Consider the following 23,236-nt stretch of genomic DNA (forward strand, 5'->3'; position numbering starts at 1 on the left):
TTGGCGGCGGCGGAGGTCAGTCCCTGCCCGCTGACCCCGCCGCCAGCCGAGGGGGGCGGCTCGGTGCAAAGTGTCCCCACACGGCTCGGCCCCCTCCCGCGGCCGGCCCCGCCGCTCCCCCCGCCCGCCGCCGCCGCCAGCGCGGGGGGCGGCCGCGCACCGGCCCGCGCCGGCCCCCCCAGGCCCCGCCGGCGGCAGACAGGTAACGGCCGCGGGCGGCGGAGCCGCGTCTGCCCTCAGGCTCCCTCATGGGGGGAAGGGAAAGGGCGGTGGGGGGGGGCGCGACCCCATGGCCCGCCGCGGGGCCTCCCCTCGCCGCCGCCGGGCAGCCCCTCCGGCGGGGCGCGCCGCCGGCCTGCTCCGCCCCGCTGCCCCTCCGCGGGCTGTGAGGGGGCTCCCCCGGTCCCCGCCACTCCCCCCCCCCCCGCCTCGGCAGGGGGTGCTCGGTCCGCCGCCGTCTCCGCCGGCCGCGGGGGGTAGGCAGGCAGGCTCCGGGCCCGCCGCCGTGCTCTCGGGGCTGCCGGCCGTGGGGGGCTCCCCGGGCGGAGGGGCCCTCCGGAGCGCGGCCCCCGCTTCCCCAACCCCGGCGGGGCCCTGCCCTGCCTTCCCCGCCGCCGGGCCTTGAAACTCCGCGCCGGGGCTTGGCCGGCTTTTATTTTTTTGTGTGTGCGCTTGACGGTTCCTGAAGCGTGAACTCCTGCAAGGGAGCGATTTTAATTTCCCAGCAGCTCTGCTTTCTGGGTTACTTCCTGTCCCATTCTTCAGTACTTGCCTTTCACTTCAGTTCCCGGGAGGAGCTGGCTTGACAGGGTAGCGGTCCTGCCGTTGTTGTCCCTCCAACTCCTTAGCATCCCGAGAGAGTGCCCCTCTTTTTCCAGTTGAGATCCCGATTTAGGTAAATAACCCTTTCCTTCCTAATTTTTGAAGGTTCTTCCTATTTCGACCTGCTGTTGCTTTGGTATTAATCACTTTTGTTCTCCGTTTCTCTCTTTTATGTCATTGTGTGGCTCAGTTCTACTTTTATTTTTTAGGTTTAAGCTGCCTTAAAGGAGAATTAAAAAATTGTGACTCCAAAGAACAAAATAAGACAGAAGAGAGAAAACAGCACTCAAAAAAAACCCCCAGAAAGGTGATAATTCCTGTAGACTCTCAAAATCATCCTAGACACATGGTTTGGCTGGGATTGGGGCCTCTTGTTATGTTTTTGATGGATTTGAATAGGTAGCATTAGATTTCTTTGTTCCCTTAAAACCTGCTTGCTTTCGGGCTTTAAAAGTTTGAAAGCTCTGAAGCCCATTTGAAGCACAGTTCCTCTTTCTTTTTGTAGCGCTTTGTCATTTTCTAAATTTAATCTGCAAACATTATTTTGATTATGAATGGCTACGTAATGTTTTTTTGTGTCTCCTCATCTCAGGAATATCACGTAAAATGACTTCACTTTCAGTAGTTGAAAGGGTCTTTTCCTAAAGCTTTTTCAGAAATTTATGGGTTCAACACTGCGTTTGTTTCTGCTCTGATTCTAAAATCTTTATTGGAGTAGGTCGTGGTAATTGTATTATGTTGATTTAGTCGTACCTAACTTTTGCGTGGGTCAGGTTTTTTTGTATTGTAACGGAGCTGCAGAAATTGAAATTCATTTAATTGGATGGTGTTTGTTTACAAGTACTTATTTTCGGGTTGAGATCACAGAAGAAGATAATACTGTTACGTGCTTCAGGGAAAAAATGAAAGGAGTCGTCAAAAACTGAATCCTGCTGGTAGGAGGAGGGTTTGGTTTCGGGGGGGAGCAGTTCGTAGGGAGAATTGCTTGTTTTACGTGGTGAGATGAAGAGATGGGTTCTAGAAGGAGAGAGAGTGGGGGGGCGAATGATGTCAGTCAGGCTGTTTCTGCATCCTGCTGTTAGTGTGCTCCAAATAATGGAGTTTCTGCGTGTTCTTTTAATGCAGTGTCTGTCTTGAATCCATTCTAATCCGTTTCAAATGTAGATGAGTTTGTGTTGTTTTGGCAAATATATCCTCTATATAGGTCCCCCTGGTCTCTGTCGTGTTTTCAGAGATGTCATTGACTGTACCAGAATGTTTTTCACTGTCAGCAAGAAATTATTTTTTTGCAGTAGTTGCAGGGGAAGGAGCAGTACCTGTTGCCAACAATCTTGGTCAGGGGTGGATGATTTTTCTAATATAGGTGTCTTTAGCACATGATAAAAAGTAGCTGCTACATGTCAAAGATTAAATAGAAACCCCCCCCGTAACACAAGTGCAACACATTTGGAGATGCATTTTGAAAGTACAGGGAAGAAATATTCCATGTTATTTTGATAGCATACTGCAAAACCACGAGTAATAGTGGAACATGTGGACATGCCCAGTGTGATTGCAGGAGGGATTTTTATGCTAATAGGCAAGACAGATGTCCACTGGTACAAACTTACCGGTGCAGTTATGGCACACCTGTTTCATCCGAACTCGGTTTATTATAACACCCTCTTTACAACCCATCCGGCGCATCTAACGTCGGGGCTTGCATTAATGTAGCTACTCCAACAGGACACCTCTTGGTGCCGATAAGTCATAAGGTCTTCAGGATTTATTCACGGAAGGAAATGTAAGTTTTCATTTTATTTGTGAAGCTCCTTCCTAATCTGAAATGCCAGTGCAGCAAAGTTTGATTCAGATGCAGAGACTGGAATTGAGTTCACAGGAATCAGGGAATTAGCTTCTGGCAGAAATTTGCACATGGTCAAAACAAGGACCAGAGATAAACAATGTGCTGAAGTCCTGCTCTTGATCTCTGGAAGAAATGCAGCATGTTGCAAGTATGGCTACCCCCTTAGATAAAGTTGCGCATCCAATTTTTTTTTTCTCTTCAGGCTGTGTACTCATTTTGGTTTTGTTTTGCCTTATTGTGAATTCTGGACTCTTAAAGGAAATGTGCTGACACTGAGAGGCTGTTTTCTGTTGTTCCAGCTTTTGCTTACAGAATGATACTACCACAGTGAAAAACTTACTTTGTCCGCTGAAGTCTTCCAGTGAATTTTGTCCACTTGGATTCTTTTAGGCTATATTAAAAACAAATACAGAGCAAATATAAGTCTTCCAGAGATTGTTGAATGAAATAAACTCTATAAGCAGCACTCATTTTGTTCATCAGCTGTGCTAGAAGTAGTAGGGCTGAAGTGACCGCTTTAATGTGGTTTGAACTAGCATTGTTTTCTGCTTCTGTCATTCTATGAAATACTGGCGTTTGGATTCTTTAATGATAGCACGTCACGTTAAAATACATAAATCTCGCACGTTAACACTTGCTACGAGTTATTACTTACTTTTAAGGCTAAGCGTTCATCTGACTTTTACTGTTTAAAACTTAGTAACAGCACCACTGTAAGTTAGAAGAGAGATTGTATGTTATGCTTGGTACAAGAGGATCTCCAAGGATGCTGCAGAGCACAAGCTCCCTGCGGTTTGTCAGCGCACATCTTGAGGGAGGAGAGTTGTGGCTGTGCGAACCTGATGCAGCATTTCCTACTGAAAAAGATTTGTAAGGCCTTGCTTTAGGACTAGCATTGAGGTCCTTGATTTGGAAGGATTTACGGTATTTTCTTCACTGGGCTCCACTTCTGGTTAAGGTTGCCAATGTACGGGTGGGAATTTTGGGGATGGTTAATAGCTGATGCGTTACCAGTGCTTTCTGAAGGTGAGGTCTCTTCTTTTGCTCTCCGGTTTGCAGACCTGAAGTTACTTGAGCTGGGTGATTTCACTAATTCTCCATCAGGCCCAAAAGTCAGACCTCACAACCTCTCTGTGAAATGCATAATAGTTGGTAAAATGATACCTCTGTACTTCAGTTTCAGCCACCTGCAGAATGTAACAACACAACAGCTGCTTATTAGTATATAACACCACCAGTCAGCATCATCTAGCATCATAAACACCTGAAGTTGATGGAGGACTTTTAGATGAACTCTTCTAGTTATTTTAAATGTAGATGTCCAAGCTACAAGATGGCATTACAGAAGCTCTGACGAGAAATGTGCAACTTCTAATGATCGCTTATGAAGAGTGGAGGCTTCTTTCCTTTGAAGTAGCAGTTCCTCTGTGATGCTTTGGATTCATGCACTGTTAACTCATTGCTTTCAGACCCAGCAATTGGCATGTGTTGCTTGGTGATTTTCATCTCAGCCACTTGGATACCTCGCTTGATGTCTGTCTGGGATGTAGCATAGAACATCTAGCAGAAAATATATTCAGGATTATAAGGCTCTGTGAAATTTTAATATTTCACGTTATTTGCAAACTTTATGATTGTGATATGAGAACACAAATAATAACATGACTGTTTGCCATACTCTCTTGTCTGAAGAGCTCCTGAAATAGGAAGCTGAGTGACATATGAAGATGATAGTCGCATTTGGTTCTTTGTCAAACACATTTTGACCATTTTTAAAATGCCATTTGAGTGAGAACACATTTAGCTTGTTCGAGTTTTGAAATGGGTGGGAGAAGTGGGTTGTGAGAATAATGCATGCTAATGTGATTATCCTTATTCCACAGGGCTTGCTTGCCTTTTTTTTTTTTTGTTTGTTTGTTTTTGTTTATTTGATTTAAATGTCTTGGAATACTTCAACCACAGACAACTAGGATCTACACTGATTAGGTCTATGCTAGATATTGAATGTTGTGTGTAATGGTATGCTTTCCTTGTATAGAGTTAGGCTAACATCAGTAAATTCTGGTCCTTATTCAGCTCTTGGATGTGTAATCTTAGAGCTTAGGAATCAGGTCTATCTGTTAGGCCGTCTGAATGAGCAAAATACCGTAATATAAGGTCTTGCTTTTAGTATCAACCTTGAACTTTCTTTAAAGTAAGTATATGCATATGTCGGAATTAATTTTCCACATGATGTTTGCAATGACTTTAATGAAGTGACACATTCATGTAGAAAAGTAAGATCTCTTTGACAACATGAGACATTATCAATAGATAATGAAGATGTTTGTCTTATTTTTTTTAATTTAGTGTGCTACTTCTACTATAATTATTAGTATTTTAAGAAAACTTTAAGTCATTGAGTTAAGTGAGCTTTACTTTCACTAAATATGACTTATTTTTATTAAAGTTGCAGATCTTACTCTTGCCATATGCAGCTAATTTTCCTTTGGGGGGAAAGAAGCTTGTTACTTTTTTAGTGGAGCAATCTGTTACCTTGTCTGTAGTCTGTGAAGTCAGTGCAATTCTAATTTGCATCAGCTAATAAAAAATGTGTGGGTTTTAAAGTGAAAATCATGCAAAAATTAAAAAAAAAAAAAAAAAAGGTGAACTAACCACTGATCATCTATGCAAAAAAACAAGGCTAGAAATGTGATCAAATTAGGTCATGGCAGTGCAATTTGGTGCAGGGCTGTGAGCGTATCTGCAGACCTTGTATGTTTTATCTTGGGAAGCAAAGCTCTTGGAAAATGTGCACAAGAGGGATGAAGAGAGCTTTTTTTTCATCCTCCTCTTCTGAGCTATCATTGGGAAAGCAAGATTTTATGTTGCATTAAGTGACAGAAATTTTAACTTAAGCTAAAAGCTGTACATTTCACATAATTGTTCTGGCGCAACTCATTTGCAGGAGAAACAAGTCACAGTTGGTTTTGTGTGGTCTGCTATACAATGAAGTAATTAATGCTTTTATTATTCATTATATTATTGCAGTGCTCACACATAAGGGGTCCTGTCGGAAGAAGCTTGCAGCCAAAGTGACGGAAAGGTCAGATAGAGGTGTACAAAGAATTAATGAAACAACATTGATGAGCACGGGCTCTCACCAGTGCTGTGAGAAGCGGTCAAACGTTGGGCCTGATGCTGTTAACTGCAGATGACAAGGAAGGAGGATAAGGAGGGCTAGTCTGAAGGAGGAAACTGGATAGGGATTGTAACTGGCATTCGGTAAACTTTGATACTAAAATGATAGCTTTTATATATGAAGAAAAGTGTGAAGCTTTTTGAGGTGGTGGTATTGCTTGTATCGTGAAGGTATCTTTACCTGTTTGTGAAGCGCAGTGTGTGTTAGCTGGATCCGTCATGTGAGGGAGGGATGACTATCTGGTGGTGCTAGAAGTCCAGCTGAAGGACAGAGAAGTCAATGCTCTTGTGTTTCCAGGTTTTATTCTTTAGATAGGGAAGCGTAGATGGGATGGAAATAAAAAAACAACCAAACAAAAAACCCACAAGAATGGGTTGGGAGGAGCTAAATGGATCCTGAAGGTTTTTCCTGGCATCTGACTCCTGCAGGGAGATGTTGAGCAGTCAGGCAGAAATACCTACTGTCACCTTTGCATCCCTTCTTGTTCCATGGCAGGAGCAGATATGCGTAATTCTTAGAGAAGAGTTTAGACCATTTCTTCAAGGTTTACTCCAGAGAGGAAGCGCATCTCTCGTTTCTCTTGTTTTCCATAAAATATTCTCTGTAGCCTTTACCTCACCTGGCAGAAACAAACTGTCCCCACCCCAACCTCTGGAGGACTGTCTGATAATGAAAGAAAAAACACTTCAGGGCCTTTTCTGGCATAACTGCATTAAAATGTAGCATTCTAGCACAGGCACAAAGTAAAAGTAAGTAAACCCCTCACTTTTACTCTTTGCAACTAATAGGAAATATCATTTTTTTAAAGGGATAGCAGGTTTTGACACACATGGGCACACAAGATTATGAATAGTGAAGACAATGAAGAGTGGGACATCCATCAAAGAGTGACAACCTCTTATAAGGTAATTCAGGAACACATTGAATTTATCCTGTTGTGCTTGCAAAATCAATTAAGTAGTTGTTGGCCTCCATTTTCATAGCACTATACAATCATTAAAACCAAGAATATATAGGTACATCTTTTTCCCCCCCTCTACTTCTTCATTTCACTTTTTTACTTGCATGGAGAAAGCCAATATGTAGCAATCCAAATGCATACTGTGTTCTGAATGAGATTGATTACATTTGCAAAACATTAAATATTAAGTGCCAAATGGCTAATGACTTCCAGTAGTCTTCCTTTCCTTCTCCGAAGATTGATGGTGTAAATGGGGATTTGCAAACAGGAATTTTAAATGATCTGTGAGGCAGAAGTGAAAATGTTCTCAAAGCTGGTGTGTACCTAGAACTATCCTGAAACCTTTAATGTTACATTTAAGTATTCTTGTAATTTGAATTTCATTGCTTGCCATAGGGATGAGATAGAAGAGTAGATATTTACAGAAACTGTGCAAGTGATAAAAGGAGCTGCTTACGCCTGACTTTGTCTTCTGCTTTGTATGTTTTAGTACTTATGTACTTTAGTACTAGCTAATTTGAATAAGCTCTGCTAGTCACATGCAACATATGGGGCCAATGCCAACTTTTTATAATGCTGCATTACAAGTATACCCACCAGCTGAGAAGTGTGATATAAAGAGCTTTGCTTTTTCTTAACCAACTGTCTTGGTTATTTCCAGGGGGGATACTGCTGTTCCCCTTAAATGAGAAATCCCATTTCTCTTCATCTGTTTAGTCATCCTATCTCTGTAGCATTTTGAGCAACTAGTTTGACCTTAATTTTCAGGATCACGTGAAATCTTGCAAGTATTAGTCTTTTACAGGAAGGGACTATAAAAATGGCAGTAGAAAGTTTGTTTATATTAACTTTTGATCAGATATTCTCAGTTTGAGAGAAAAGTTTTCATATCTTGCTTTTGTATACATTCAGAAAGTAGGGCCAGAGGGCCATGCTCTGACTTTTTTTTCTTTTTTTTTTTTTTTTTTTTTGAAGGATGTCCCCCTGGCTCATGCTTATCAGTCAGGTTCTGCTGTCAGTTTTCACCTGTAAATCCAAAGAAAGATCTTGTTCTTGTAGTTGGAATTTCATTAACAGTACTATCAGTGGTGTGATCCGGAATGAAGTCAAGCTCACTGTCTTATAGGTGAGCGTGTTCTGAAGTGCTAATTGGAGTTTAGAAAAGAGCTTAGCAAAAGCTTATTAGAGTCATTAGAAATACTTCCATTGTCATCAGATTAACCAAGTTTGATTTTGGAATATGCTGCCAAAGCTCAACTATTGAGTTAGCAGTTGACGGTTTGTAAATCCCCTTTTCTGGAAGGGTCAGATAATGGAGTTCATACTATAAAACAAAACAAAGCCAGTACCTAAGCCACGTATAACCCATTGAGCCAAAACGTCTTCTTTCATAACCCTATGCTGAAATAGTGATTGTTGCCATACATGGTAAATTGAAGAAGCATTTATAAATGTCAAAGACAGGCATTTGCTGTATGTAAGTTCCATATTTGCAATGTAAGTAGGGTCATTGTAGCTACCTGTTAATTATGAGTTTATATCTCTCCAAGAAGCAGATAAATAACTTCTTTGCAATGGGCACAACTAGATTATAGAAGAGTGAATAGATATCTGCGGCTTTATCTGGAAAGATGGCAGTGATTGATGTTTTTACTTTTCTCTTGTCTGTGTGTATATCTGGATCACAGGAAAACAAATGCCCAGTGGGATATGGGGAGTTGATTGCCGTGTCTGTTGAATGACCTATGAATCATGAGGATCTGGAAATCCTTATGGTATTCACGTAAAAGAAGGTTTAGGTGATGATGTGGGTTGACATCCTAATAAAACAAGGTTGCTGTAAATTTTATGTTTTGCTTAAAATTCATTCTCGTCTTTAGAACTTTTCCTTGTACTTTAATCTTGGTTAACTTTACAGGGGTCTAAATACATTTTTCTTTCTCTTTTTTATCTTCTAGTTCTGTGTTATTACCTATTGCAACAGTTTTTGAATATTTTCTGAGACTCCTATTGCTCAGCATTACCTAATACCCTGCTTTTATTCTCTTTCTTCTGATATTCCTTTCCATTCTAGGAATTCCTGTTAATGGGATATGATACACAATGTATGTGAAAATGTAAACACTTAACAGACTTTGTGTACTGTGGAAGAATCCCTAAATACCTGTATTTTTTTCTTGTCCCCAGCTGGGTAGCAAGTAGAACTGCAGATGAGTACTTTTCAAACAGAGCGTGGAGTATAGTAGTTCTTTCTTTCCCAATGTATGCTTGTATCTAGGGTCTTTTACAATGGCTACTTTGGATAGCCTTTTGGCCCAGCTCTCATATACTGTATCAAGGTAATTATAAATTGAATCGTTCTGGTATATGTTCTCATGGTGTTTGACAGGGCTATATTACCTGCACTTACGTGTTTTCAGGTCTCGTATTATCATCTTTGTGTTTGATTTTTGGAATATAGAAGTTCTTTGCAGTCTTTATGCACTAATAAAGAAGTCTACAAGCCAAAATACAGTCAGTAGACTCTTAAAAAAAAAAAAAAAAAAAAAAAAAAAAAAAGGGAGAAAAAGAAAAAAGAAAATTAAAGTTTTCAGTTTGAACATTAGTGTTACTAATATTCATGTGCAGTAGGTCACAGGAAAAGGTTATATTAGTAATATGAAAATATTTTCAATGAAGCTTAGAGGTGATAAATTTCTAGAAAAAAAAAGATTATCATAGTTCAGTTGCTCTAGCAATGCAGTGCTGTTTCATGCAACAGTTTAGAGCATCTATTTAACCAGTATCTCTGGAGTTAGTGATATTAACCATGTTGTGATTTTTAGATGAATGTTGGGTTCTGGAGATTTTTCATTTTGCTTATTGCTCAGGTGCTTTAATGGTGCACTGGTGTTTGATGCTGTCGTTTCTGAAGACAATGTTTACTATTTATAACATGTAAGTGTCCTTTTCTTTTGCAGTTCAGTGATGTGAACCACGTACTATGATTTTGCTAGCAACAGTGAGATTGTTTTTTATGCTACGTATAAGATTTGCTCTGCATATAGAGAGTAAATGTTAGCGTTGCTTTTCATTAGTACTGACTTTTTTTTCTAGGTATCTCTTTCCTGGTTCCAGCTGTAATTTATTCATGCTTTATATTGATTCAAGGTGACTAGTGTGACCTCATGACGCTTCTGTAAAAGCCAGATTCAGCTAGGATGTTACACCATCACTGTCGGAGAAACCCTGAACTACAGGAAGAGTTGCAGATTCAGGCTGCAGTTGCTGCTGGCGATGTTCACACCGTGCGCAAGATGCTGGAGCAAGGATATTCTCCAAATGGTCGAGATGCCAATGGCTGGACCTTACTTCATTTCTCTGCAGCGAGAGGGAAAGAGAGATGTGTCCGTGTTTTTCTTGAACATGGAGGTGAGTTGCTTAGAGAGAAAAATCTCGATACCCATCTCACAGCTTTCTATCCCAGTTTCCATTGTAGGGCTTTCCAGCACTGGTTAGGTATCAGACTACTTCTGATTTTTTTTTTTTTCCCATCTCTATTTACTTCTGATGCATACTCTGTGAATAAGGTAATAGATTAGCTTTATATCTTAATACCTCTCCCCCCACCCCCCCACCCCCCCGCGCAGAATTGCCTAGGAATTGTTAAAAGAATGAATAAGCATTATGAAAATAGGGCAGAAGGAGTCATTATAAAATTAAATGCACTTGCAGCACTCACTATAGGCTTTTCTCTTTTAGGGCGTATTATTAGAGGAAGGCAGGTCCTTGAATTGAAATCCTAGGGAAGTTTGTTTCGTAATTCTCAAGCAAGTTAACAAGTTGCTTTAAAGACTAGGTTTCCATATAGGCTTTAACAGAGTCTGCTAAACTTTGTGAAAACAGTACACTTTGTGCAAGGACTTTAGTGTCAGCTAGTCCAGTTGAGTTTACACCTCCTGCATCTGTTCGTAGTGAAGCTTTATTTCAAGAACTGATTGCGTTTTGTTGGTTTAAGTGATATGCTCGCTTGGGTGATGATTATTACCCTTCAAATGGTACAGTCAGAATTTCTTTTTGCTATATCTTCTTTCAAGGCCACCTAAAGTTTTAGAAATGGATAGTCTTAATCTTTTACTGTGATACCAGAGAGGAAAAATAAAAATCAGTAGACGTTCTCCACATTCTGATTAGTGCTCTTAAAGAACAGCATTCTCTATTGTAGCGCTGTTCTTATCAAATGAATTATGAACTAAGATGTTTTCAGTCCCAAGGCAACTGAAATTATCTTTTTGATGCTTTACGTATCTGAGGCCTTATGTGTGTTGCAATATTTGTCAGATGTATGGATCACCCTTAAAATTGAATGGCATTAATAGGCTGTGGTATTTGCACAATTAATGGTATGTTCCTTAAGAGCAGTAGTGAAATACAGCCTGAACAACTGGGCCCCATTGATACACCTACCACAGATTCTAACCATATAATATTGGCAAACCTTCGTGTCCTTATTGGAAGGTGGGGAAAAGCTACTAAATTCTACTTTTTAAATGTAACATGTGGATAATCTCAAGCGTTCAGTTTGATAATTCAAAAGTTTTAGGCTGTAAATCTCAAAATATGTTGGTTTTAGCTCTGTAAACTTGAAGATGATCTGAAAAAACAAACCCTTGTGTATTCCTATGTATTTTGATTGTATAGCTTTTGATATTAAATAGCTGCTGATGCAGTGTTTTGTTTTTATTTTTGTTGCTACTCTTTCCTATACGAAGTACTAGCTGAATCTCATGCCTCCTGAAAACTGCCTGTAATGAAAGACTCTTGTTCTGGAAGCGGTATAGCGTTTAATCACCAGGCCTAGAAAGTTGAGTAACAAATAGCGTGAGGGTTAGTCATCTAAGGCAGCTTTCCTGTAGCTGAGCCTCACTTCAGAAAATTGGCACTGTTTTGTGCCTTGCCTTGTTTTCCCTCAAAACAGAGGCATAAAAGATAATGAGTATTTAAAACATAATAATGTCACAAATGAGCTATTAAGCAGTGAATGAGCTGACTCTTAAAAGCATGAGTTAATCATGCCTTCCTCATTAGTGAGAGGTTTGTGTCTACCTTTCTTCACACAGTCTCCACCTTTCTTCCTCTCAAGAAGTGGCTTATTTTGATGTTGATGCTTAATCCCTGTGGACTAAAATGATATTGGGGTGAAGGAAAAAGTCATTCTCTAGTGTGAATTTTATGGTAAACAGTATTGAACTGACATATATATATATTAGTAATAAAGAAGACAGCGAGAGGGAGTGGATGGAGTTCTGGGGGAGAGAGGGAACTGTGATGTTAGTGGGAAGGAAGGGGCGACTGGTGATAGTTGTGGCTGTCTAGAGGGATGATGAAGCTTAGCAGAGCTGGGAATATTTTCATAGTACAGGAATGAGAAAGCCACACTGGGCTGTTGTTGAGGGTAGAGTGCTGTGCCTTAGATCTGAGATGCTGGAAGACTACTGACATAGTCTTGCACGGTAGTGGGATGGAGATGGAGTTTGGCTAATAAAAGCTGAGAAGGAACCTGGTCACTGACCTGGAAATAAAAGGTAGCTTCTTATGGGAGTCATGACCTGGCCGCCTCCTGCTTTTGCTTTTTTCCTTCTCTTCCATCATTGCTCACCAGCAAAGAAAAGAGCCAGAGGACAGCGTTGTGCATGCAGATTGGCTGATTTGAGTGGAGGTGGTGGAACAGGAGGAAGCTTTTTATCATCTGCTGAGCAAGGAGACAGATAGATGGGGAAAATGCATAAAAAACCAGTCCAGACAAAAGGATGAAGCCAGCAGAAATACCAACTAGATACAGAGGTAATAGGTCAGACAATAAATAATCTTTAGCAAGTGATGAAGTGCAGAAAGTTGATCAGAACCATGGAGAAACCTAGTGTTTGTGAAAAATAGTGAATTTGACTTCCTTAGTGTATTTGCTCATTTTAATAAAGTTAAGATTCTATGAAGCCAGCTCTTTCCATCCATAGAAACCATCTAGAGTCACCAAGCTCAACAGGAAAGCAACACAAAAATAAGGAGTATAGTTTTCAGTAATCTTGGATTTTTGCATAACAAACCTTTTTTCCCCTTTAGTGTACTTTTTTTTTTATTTTCAAAATGCCATATTGAGACAGACAATGCAATGCTGGACAAGAACTATGTTTTCTTAATCCCCAACCACCACTGTTAACGTTACAGCGAGCTGAAGTCTTGAAAGCGTGTAGTTGTTAGCTGTCCCTTGGCGATATCTTCTCAATACTAATTGAGCGGGACAGTTTCTGGTTACTTGTATTAAAGCGAGGAAATGATTCGCTAAAGCTCCTAGAAATTGAAGAGTAACAGAAAGAAGTAGCCAAACAGACGTATTTATTTTCAGTCTTGGCTGCAAGGTATCTAAATTTTGGTAAGGTCACGCAGAATCCTGGAGAAACTGGAGAATGCCAAATGCTCATCCCCTGACACCAGCTCATAAAGTGTTTCTGTGTCTGAACAGTAATGCTTTCCTGGAGGTCTTTTGTATCAATGTTGTCCTAGAAAATTCAAAACAGAAGCTATATGTAGCCATGTTTCCAAACCTTATGGTCAGAATTAAGCCCTAGTTGGGGGAAGGAAGCCTGAAATAATACAAGTACTTTATGAAGCCAGAAGCATTGCTTTCTTGGCTTCCCAGATTAGACTGATAGAGTGACCTAATGAAAGTGTCAGGAAAGAAGGGAAACTGTCCCACTGAGCTGCAAATTGAAACTCTGAAATGTTAGACTGTTGTTTAGGAACCTATATATCCTCTAGATTACAGTATTAGAAAAGAGTTTCATTAACTGTGGAGTTTAAAAGACTAGCTTAGGTGCCTAACTTTTAACATGAAATAAAATAATCTGAATGTCATTCAGTGTTGCAAATTTTCAATCTCAGGTGAGCTTGATTGCAGTAATTTGGTAGCCTTGATAAGCAGTTTAAGGTTTATGCCGTTGTATCATGCCTCATATTTAAGAACATTAGAAGTGACCAAATGCAGCTGTTCATGTTTCTAGATTCTGCTCTCCCCAAATTAATGGGAAGCTTGAAAAGAAATAATTGTTTGACAGTCAGGATGGAGGCAAGATAAAAAAATGCTGGCAAGTGCTGGCTTCATCCCTTCCTAGTTAAATATGCTGGTACCAGGTACTTTTTTTTTTTTTTTACCCCTCTGCAGATTCTGAAAGGTAAGCTGGGAATCATTTCTGATTCACTTCTACCCTGCTTGTGTTCAAGGGCAGAGGGTTACTGTACAGCATGGTACAAATGCTGAAGCCTTTTAAAAAACAAACAAACAAAAAACCCCACAACAGCCCAAGTTGTTAAGGCAACATCAGCTTTGTAGTGTTACTTTTACGAACACAGGGACTGAAGGGATGGAAATTGTATGCAACGTAACGCAGTCCAACTTCTGCTAAAAGCCATTGTGAAGTTCAAAAGCTTTCCAGGAGATGGCAGCAAAATATTGACTGAATAGCAACAGGCGTTTTGGTCTTGTTAAAGTTGCTTCCCTTATCAACGGGGAGACTGGTACTATTAGCTCACTAGAAACCCATAATCTTAACAGGAATTACAATATTTTTATCATGAGGTTTTGCTACCGGGTTTACTTTTGGAAGGTTAGTTGTTTGCGTTGCTTGTTATCCAACTGAGAGGCTTTTTTTCCTGTCCTTATTGAGACACTTCTCTTACATGACTTGGTATTTTTTTGGTTCACTTTAGTGGTCAAAAGCAATGAAATTTTGGGAGTAGGGAAGACATGGCAAGGTACTTAAAAGCATAGGTAAAGGGCATCCTTCTGTTGCAAGTAAATTGTTGGGTTTGGATTACAACAAGTTGTATAAAAACGCATATACATGTACACGCAAAAGCTGGGGCATATGTGACTGAATTTGGAAATAGCAGAGGCTAAACAGGCTAGCGGCAGTATTCCGCACCTCCGTTGGGGGTAGAAATGATTGACGTGCCCTATGCAGCGTGGAAGAGAGAAGGCACAACATGGATTTTTTTTTTTTTTTAAACTTTTTTTGTGAAAAATGGCCCTGGCTGCTGCTGTCTCCTTTCCATTATGTACATCTTTCTCCCTAATTCTGTCTCTTGGAATGTATCATCCCTCTGCATCTTAATTCTCACGCTTATGCTACTCGCTTTATTTATCACTAGTCAGGAGATAATACAGAATAGTGTGAGCAGTGTGAAGAAGGAGACCCTGGGAGCGGCAAGCATCGCTTTGAAATAGTATCTTTGTCTTTAATGACTTTGTGGATTGTACTGATTCTTTGCTGTGCTTTGGACATCATCGTAGTGCAGGTTAGGAACCACCTATTCAGTCACTGCCTTCATTTTCCTGCCAACCTGTGGATGCTTCATCACTTACTTTAACTCAGGTTAGTGTGACTTTACAGAGCACTGAAACTTCTGCTTTTCACAGAAGACTAGGAGGGCTGTCACTACTAAGGGACTAAACTTTCCTGAATCTTTCTCTCATTATTTCTAGGTTCCTATTCTATACACGAGAGGCAGTTCTCACATTTTATTTCTCTGTGTAGTCAGGCTGCATCAGTTTGTATGTTCAACTGGTTTTGTTTGTTTTCCTCCCCTCAATCTTCACTTTACATTTAAAAAAAAAAAAAATCCTTAAAGTTGCTGGATCACCTTTGCAGCTGTATTCTGTGCTCTTTCTTGCCAGTCCTTTTATTTTGGTACGATGTCCGTCTCTGTGTGTTATCTGGATATGGTAACAGCAGGTCCATATTGAGAAGCTTATTCCTGTTGTTTTATGTTAGTACCTTTGTGTGTTCGGATGTGTTCAGACTAAACTAGCTTGCAATTTATATTGTATTGTGAACTTAACTTACAGCAGGTCTGAATTTTGAGGCGCAAATTGGTGCCTCCCACCCTCTTTCCCTCTCCTGTTTGAGCATGAAGGCAACTGAGCAGAAAACTCTGTCCTCTCTATGTGGTACAGGAGAGCAAGTGCTCCTCTTGAGCGGTGTGTGTGAGCCTTGGGTGTTCGTAGCCTTCAGCCAAGTTTGTTTTTAAACCTGTGTGGTCACAATGTCCCTTTTTTCTTTTTTCCCTTTTTGTTTTTTTCCCCTCCCTCCCCCTCCCCTTCTAGACCACTGCTACTTTCCTTCTGAATGCAGTATGTATAGATGAGGAAATTTAAAAAGAATTCAGCGTGCTGGGATGCAAGGGTAGGGCTGTCAAGGTTATGGAAGGTGGGCAGACACCCTTACGCTTGTCTGCACTTAGAGATGATGTGCTTTGTGCACAAATGTTGTGTGATTACAGAGCAGACAACACCGCAAGCAACTGTGAAGGACAGACCCCAGTAGTTGTTTCAATAGATACACAGGAGTATTGGAAATATGTCAACTTAAGGCTAGTGTCTTCTCCAGATAGTATCTTTCTTTACCAGCTAAGAGATTTAGGTTAGGAAAGTGCCTCAAACTTCCAAACTGTAGTTTGTACCTTTTCGTGTCCAACAGGCAGCACCTATGGATGGTGGACAGAGAAATCTTTCAGTCTGACTTATTCTCTAACTGAGAAATGGTAATGAGGCAGGCGCCTTTCTTTCAGTAATTAATATGGTACATGGGAGTAGTCACTTGCTTTAGAAGTCTGGATGTACTGAGGAAATAAAATTAAGTAAATTTGATTTGATTATTTTAATTTTTAAATTCATAAATCAGACTGAGTTTTTGTGCTGTGTTTGGGGGGGGGGGGGGGGGGGAGGAATAATCTGTGTAATCACTTGTATTCTGCAGTAATATTTTTCCTGACTCCTTCCATACGTGGATGCTTACATTCTTGTAAAATCTTAAATTTTTGTAAAACTATAAATTCAGAACAGATTTATCATCTATTAAAACCAGACTTTATCAAGATAATCTAAAATAACATATATCCTACATGCTTTGGAAATCCTGCAGACCACAGAGAAACATTTTACCTAATACAGTATTACACCCTAAAAACAATACAATCCTGCCAGACCACAAAACATCCGCAATTTGGGACAGCAGATGTTTCTACACATGCTTCTTTTTAAGACCAAGAAGCAACACAAGGGAAAATAAAAAAGTTGAACATTGAGAAAGAAATGTAATATTCTGGAGGAAAACTGGATGGACAGAAAGATTTGAGTAATTAGCCTAAGAGTGCTAGGAAGATGTGGAAAACTATTTGTCAAATGGAAACATATGTATATGAAAGAAGTCTTTTTTTGTGCCTAACTCTTTCTTAAATATAATTTAACTTAAAAATAGCATGTTCATGAAAGCAAGAATTAGTTTGAAGTGCAAAAAAATCCTGTCATGCTATGCCTGAAAAGACTAACATTCAACCGTTTGATTATTTTTCTGCAGCACTGGATTACTGTAATGCCTTCTAATTATTTTTTAATTTTATTTTAACTTCAGCTGATCCCACAGTTAAGGACTTAATTGGAGGCTTCACTGCTCTGCATTATGCAGCCATGCATGGCCGAGCGAGGATTGCACGCTTGATGTTGGAATCTGAATATAGAAGTGACATTATTAATGCAAAAAGCAACGATGGTTGGACTCCCCTCCATGTAGCAGCCCACTATGGCAGAGACTCATTTGTCAGGCTCCTGTTGGAGTTCAAGGCTGAGGTTGATCCGCTCAGTGATAAAGGTACTACACCGCTTCAGCTGGCCATTATCCGAGAGAGGTCAAGCTGTGTGAAAATCCTTCTGGATCACAATGCCAACATCGACATTCAAAATGGTTTCCTGTTACGATACGCTGTGATCAAAAGCAATCACTCTTACTGCCGAATGTTCCTTCAGAGAGGGGCGGATACAAACTTGGGTCGCTTGGAAGATGGACAGACACCCTTACACTTGTCTGCTCTTAGAGATGATGTGCTTTGTGCACAAATGTTGTATAATTACGGAGCAGACACTAACACAAGGAACTATGAAGGACAGACCCCACTGGCTGTTTCAATAAGTATTTCTGGAAGTAGCCGACCCTGTCTGGATTTCTTACAAGAAGTGACAAGTATGTATGTAAGAGAAGTTAATCACAGGACACAATGTCCTCTAAAAGCCTTCTTTGAATTTAGCCCCAGAAAAAAATGCTTCCTCTCTGCCCCTTGATGCTATTTAAATGCACTAGAAAGTTTCTGGGAAGGTGAAGGGATTGTGATACTGGGAATCTCTTACTCGGCAAAGGTGCTAATGTTAAGTATATTTTGTTTAAATTAGTTTTGTTTAAATATCTACAGGAAGCATTCATTTTAAAAAAGTGAACTGTAAAATCTCTTTTTATTAATGGCCTTAGCACATAAGATGTTTGGGGTTTGGGGTTTTGTTGTTTGTTTGGGTTTTTTAGTGTCTTTTGCTTTTTTTAATTGCCGTGCAAATACTCTGCAGTTGCTGGCTTTTTCATCTGGCACTATGACTAGGGCAGAAAAGAGCTTTTGCTGCTTTGTGTTCTCCCACATTTTCTCTCCTTCTCTCCCCTGCACCAGACAACCAAATGGCATAGTTTATTTGTGCAACTTGCAGGGGTTTTGTGTGCTGTGTGGCTTTGATTTGATTTTGTTGATGTCTTTGAAATATGAAAGAGATTTGAACTCGTCATGACTTCTGATATTTAAAAAAAGTATTAGGCTCGTAATGTTCTGGTCACTTTTGATTATCAGTTTTTGGTGTACTAGATCTACTGAAAGTTTTCTCTTCCTCATTCAACATTGAATGCTATAGTAGTGTTTCATAATTATAGTATTGCCTAAAGCATTTAGGAATTGCTGATTAGCAATTAGCAGGAGTTTGCTAATTCAAACATGTTAAGATGGCCTGATAAATTGTCATCCAATGATCTTTGTGCTACAGAGGGTGGGGTATTTCATATATCCTTTTTTCCCCCTACGGTTCCTTTTATTTTTTTGCATGTGGTAGTTTTAAAGAGAATTAAGTACACTATATACTCTGCAAAAAACCTGAAATTCAGTGTGGGCTGGGGGTGAATCAGCCAAGATCTGTTGTCAGTAGCTGACACAAATAAGCATTTGGAATTTCATTTTTGTCTTCATGATTTGTGGTGTTATTTTTGCTTTTATCTGAAATCTAAAGAGAATTTTTGGAAAGGTGGAAATTGATAATAAGAAATACAAGCAACTAATAGATTTTGTTTTAATTCACCTGCCCCTTCTCATTGAAACACTTTTCTGGTTTCGTTTTTGGAAACGTCTCACTATATAGCAGCACCGCCAGCGTTGTTATTAGATGATATAATACTTGTGAGTTTTCACAGTCTTAGAATGTACCGGTAAGCATGAGCTGCTTAAGTGTTTCCTTGATGTCTAAAGACTAATTCAGAAGGTTGGAAACCGGTACTGTAGCTTACTTTCAGGTTGCAGATTCCATACCTTAAGGGTTTCGTGTTAAGTGAGAAATAAATTCTGCTACAAAAAAGTAGCTTAAATTTGTGGCCAGTGTAACAGTGTGGGAACGATCCCAGTTTTGTGCTGATGGAGGGAGAACTGGGAAAGCAGGGAGGACCAGTGCTGACAAAAACACTTCAGCTTTATGCTTTTGAGCAAAATTATTATGAATATATGTTTACAAACAGCCATAAGCAGACTCTGCTGCCCTTATTATAAATATCCAAACACTGTCTTCCATGGTTTTCATGAATAATCACTTTAATAAGGTGGTGTAGGAGAGATGAAACGGATAAAGAGCAAGCTGGGATTTTGGTAGCAGAGTTCCCAAGTAGATCAGACTGTACAGGGAACTGTTGAGGCCCTCACGCTGTAGCATTTCGGGGAAGAATCTTGTTTCTGAGTCTATTGCAATATGTATCTACTAGAAGAAAAATTTACAAAATTTTTAGAGAATTCCTCTAGTGGAAGTCTTCCTGAAATTCTCTCTTGTGGTTGGTACCAGTGCCTTGGTCGTAGGGCTTAATGGGAATTTCTAGTTTGTTTATTTGAACATTATACTAAACATTATACTAAGCTCTTAATATAGAAATCCATAGCTGTAAGTTTTATATGTGCATCTGAAGTTTTGAAGAGTATATTTGATAGTAAAACAGGAATTAGTTTTTACTTTTGCAATAGATGAAAATTTTTAAGCTTAAAGATTAATATATGTGAATTATGAAAGTTATCAAACCGATCTGTGTCTTCAAGGGAAAGCAGTTGCATGCTTCATATAAATGGGATATTACTTAGCAGTCTACATGTAAGATACAAGTAGCTATTTTTTTTCTATACTCGGAAAACATAGTTGTACAATTTTGGTTCCTCAGAAAACATCATATGTGAATTCCTTTTTGTTTTGGTAGGTATTGTAATCGATGATAATCGCAACCTTTAGCCCAGGTCCCCGGTTGTGAATAACAGGCACGAAACGAAGCTCTCAGAAATACTCAGTATTGGCCCTGAGAGTCTGCAAGAAGATATTGGATTTTGGGGTTTGGGTTTTAACCTGAAGGTCTGATATTCTTCCTGGTTACAGAGATTCCTTTGCTCCTAGAATAATTCCAAGAGGAAGGCAGTTATTCTGTAGTTGTGTCTCAGGATTTAAGCACGAAGCTAGAAGTTAGGAACAACAAAACTTTTCATAATGAGTGTGCTGTTGACTTGGTGTTTAGATGGTCACTCGTGTCTTCCCCTCCCTTCTTTTTTACAATACAAAAATGAGTAAAGTCTCCCTGTGAAAAAACTATTGAAGATGAAAATTGCTCAGTGATTTTATTAATCACCTTCCTTTTCCTTATCTGTATTACACTTTCCTACTCAAAAAAACATTTACTGGCAACCACCATAGTGCCTGAGATCACCTGATAAAGAGTTGTTTTGGAGCAGTTCAGTATAATGCTTCAGTTTTATGAGATCTGAACCTGCCTCTTCAGGAATGTCAATGGGTTAAGCTTGGAATACACTAATGCAAAATTAAAATAGATGCTTGTATATAGTATATATGAAGACAGAGATACATATAGACTTTTTTTTTGGTAGTGTGTATGTCTACAGAATTAAAATGTGCAATTACAGTCCTGGATGGAATGATTTATGTTGAAGCTGAAGTTGAATGGGATTTGAGAATATTAAAACTTATAAAGAGAATGCTGGCAGTAGAAAAAAAATGCAAGTATTAGTTTATTTAAACCTTTAAGTATTTTTCTTTAAGATACTAGAAATTCAATTATGATCTCGAAAAGGGGAATAAAAAAAGCTTCAGCCTTTCCCCGTAGCTCTCCTTTAATTTAATCACTGTTCAGATAACGTAGCGGACAAGAGAGTCTATGACTAGCTATGCGAGTCGCTTGTCTGTGTCGAGGCAAATAGCTAAGTAAATGGATACGGCCACAGTAGTGTAATATGACATGTGTGTTAACAGGTATCGAAGAACTAATTTCAGATCTGGAACAAGATCTAAAGGTCACCAAATGAATTAAACTACAAATATTTCTTCTGCATTCCTCTCTTTAATTTTTCAAAGGGCGAATCTTTGGCTTTGACTAGAGTGTAATTTTGTGTTTAGAATTTATATAGCACTGTAAATGTGCAGAAAAATTTAGACAGAAGTCCTGTAAAGGAAATCCTTATACATTCTTTGTCTCTTCCTTTGCTAAATAAAGATAACTTTTCACTAGGATTTTTTTTTTTAACTGGAAGAATGTTTTTTAAAGGGTCTCCGCATAGTTTAAACTTTTATGAATACAGAAGTGTCATAGTGAATTAAGTAGCTTTCTACATATTTTATTACGTGGATAATTGCAAAGGAAACAGTATCTTCATGTTTGTTATAACATAGAAGAACTTTACTGGAATTGCAAGCTTTGTCTGCTTCCTTGGGTGCTGCTGGAAATTTTGCACTAATGAATGTGGTCTGCTTTGTCATCCAGAGTTATGCAGGGAACTAGGGTAGGAGGGTTATTTTATAGTTTTCATTTTAGCTGGATCATTGGTAAACAAATACCATCTGAATCATGGTTACTTTCTGCAGATTGCAGGTACCTATTTGTTAAAGACCAGTGTAGTTTTTGATACCTTTGTAAAGACATAGCCTAATTTCTTTCCTTCTAGAAAAAGGGAAGGTACCTTTCAAATAATTGTTTAACTCTCAACTCAGAATTGCCTAGTGTGATATTGAAAAATGTAGCTGCTAAATCGTAGTGCAGTTGACTGTTTATATTAAGCAGTTGAATCATTTTTATATATGTATATACAGATGTATACTTTGGAAGAGTTTATTGAAGAGGCCTATGTAAAAAAAAAAATTAAAATATAGAATTTATACGTGGCATGTAAGGTACAGCCACCCCCTACTCCCATTTGCACGCCTATGCTGTACTCTGTTATAATGTAAAAAGAGTGTAATAATGCACCTTAAGCCTGTCTTTCTGTTCAGAGCACTTTACTTACTGTCGCCTAAAAATAGAGAAACATTACGGTATTGAAATTCCTAGCTGAATTTCCATAGCAGTTTCAGTAAGACTGAATTTATAGAAACATTACAAAATATTAAAAAAAAAAAATCTTATACAAGCATATTCAAATCAATTTCATTGTGAAATACACCTGTTATACTTAACATTGAGCTTTACTGGCATTCTGCTTTTCCATATAAAAATTTTCAGTCCAAAATACGCTCCTCCTTGGTACGTGTTTTCTGTGCCAGAAATACGGAAATTTAATAGACATCTAAAACTCATTGTGGAGAATTAGTTTTCAAACAGCAATGAAAACATACTTCAAGCTCAAGTATTCTAACAGAAGCATACTGAATGCAAAATTAAACTAGAACTTTTAAAATAACTTGCATGATATCCAGTTGAATTAAAAGCTCTCTTTGTCCTGTTGAGCTAGGTACTGATTCAAGGGGTTTGTTCACTTTCTCAATGAACACTCTGTAATTCTCTTTCTCTTTCTATATTCAGCCCTGCGTGTCTTGTTAATATTTCAGACTTACAGATTCTTAATACTGGATTTTTTTGGCATTTTGAATGCTGGAAAACTAAATATCCTCTCTAGTTATTCTGCTGTTGTTTTTTACAGAGTACAAGACAATGCATTTCCTAAACTGTTAGACCTACTCCTATTGCAATGAACAGCTGAATTCCCGTTCAGCTCAGCACAGCCATTTACTAGGTGATCGCATCCTTTCGGTATGATCCTGTTTGTTTGTGCATCCTCATCAATGTGTTTCTCGGCGGGTGGGTGTGAGTTTCCAGTTGATAAGTTAAATTATCTTTTTTAATCTCGCCCCGCTTCCCCCCCCCCCAAGCCAACAAAATCGTAACTAAATTTAATTGCTGGCAGTAGCTGAGTTCCTTCACAGTTGTGAAATAAGGGATGGATTTAATAGTTAGCTGTGGATATAAATACTTATTCTGATACTCTAGAGGAACTGAGCTGC

The 23,236-nt window shown here is 39.2% G+C and overlaps 1 protein-coding gene across 7 annotated transcripts in view; it reads left to right on the forward strand.

Moving 5' to 3' along the window:
* The first annotated feature begins 87 nt into the window (after positions 1–87).
* The window catches only part of ASB7 (ankyrin repeat and SOCS box containing 7), a 31,813-nt gene continuing 8,664 nt past the window's right edge, over positions 88–23,236 (forward strand). Inside the window, exons 1-6 of one of the 7 annotated variants that reach the window (XR_014229207.1) lie at positions 88–202; positions 1,032–1,129; positions 6,658–6,754; positions 9,961–10,221; positions 17,256–17,861; positions 22,876–22,985. Coding sequence is in view for 5 of the 7 variants with exons in the window: in XM_082322076.1 (XP_082178202.1) it covers positions 10,011–10,221; positions 17,256–17,865 (821 nt within the window). In the remaining 2 variants the exon portion in view is untranslated. Of the gene's footprint in view, positions 203–819; positions 896–1,031; positions 1,130–6,657; positions 6,755–8,545; positions 8,644–9,960; positions 10,222–17,255; positions 17,866–22,875; positions 22,986–23,236 lie in introns of those variants that run through there. The other 6 variants (XR_014229208.1, XM_082322076.1, XM_082322072.1 and 3 more) reach the window with 6 other exon arrangements.

This window comes from Platalea leucorodia, assembly GCF_965183815.1.
Source record: "Platalea leucorodia genome assembly, chromosome: 9".
NCBI classification, from domain to species: Eukaryota; Metazoa; Chordata; class Aves; order Pelecaniformes; family Threskiornithidae; genus Platalea; species Platalea leucorodia.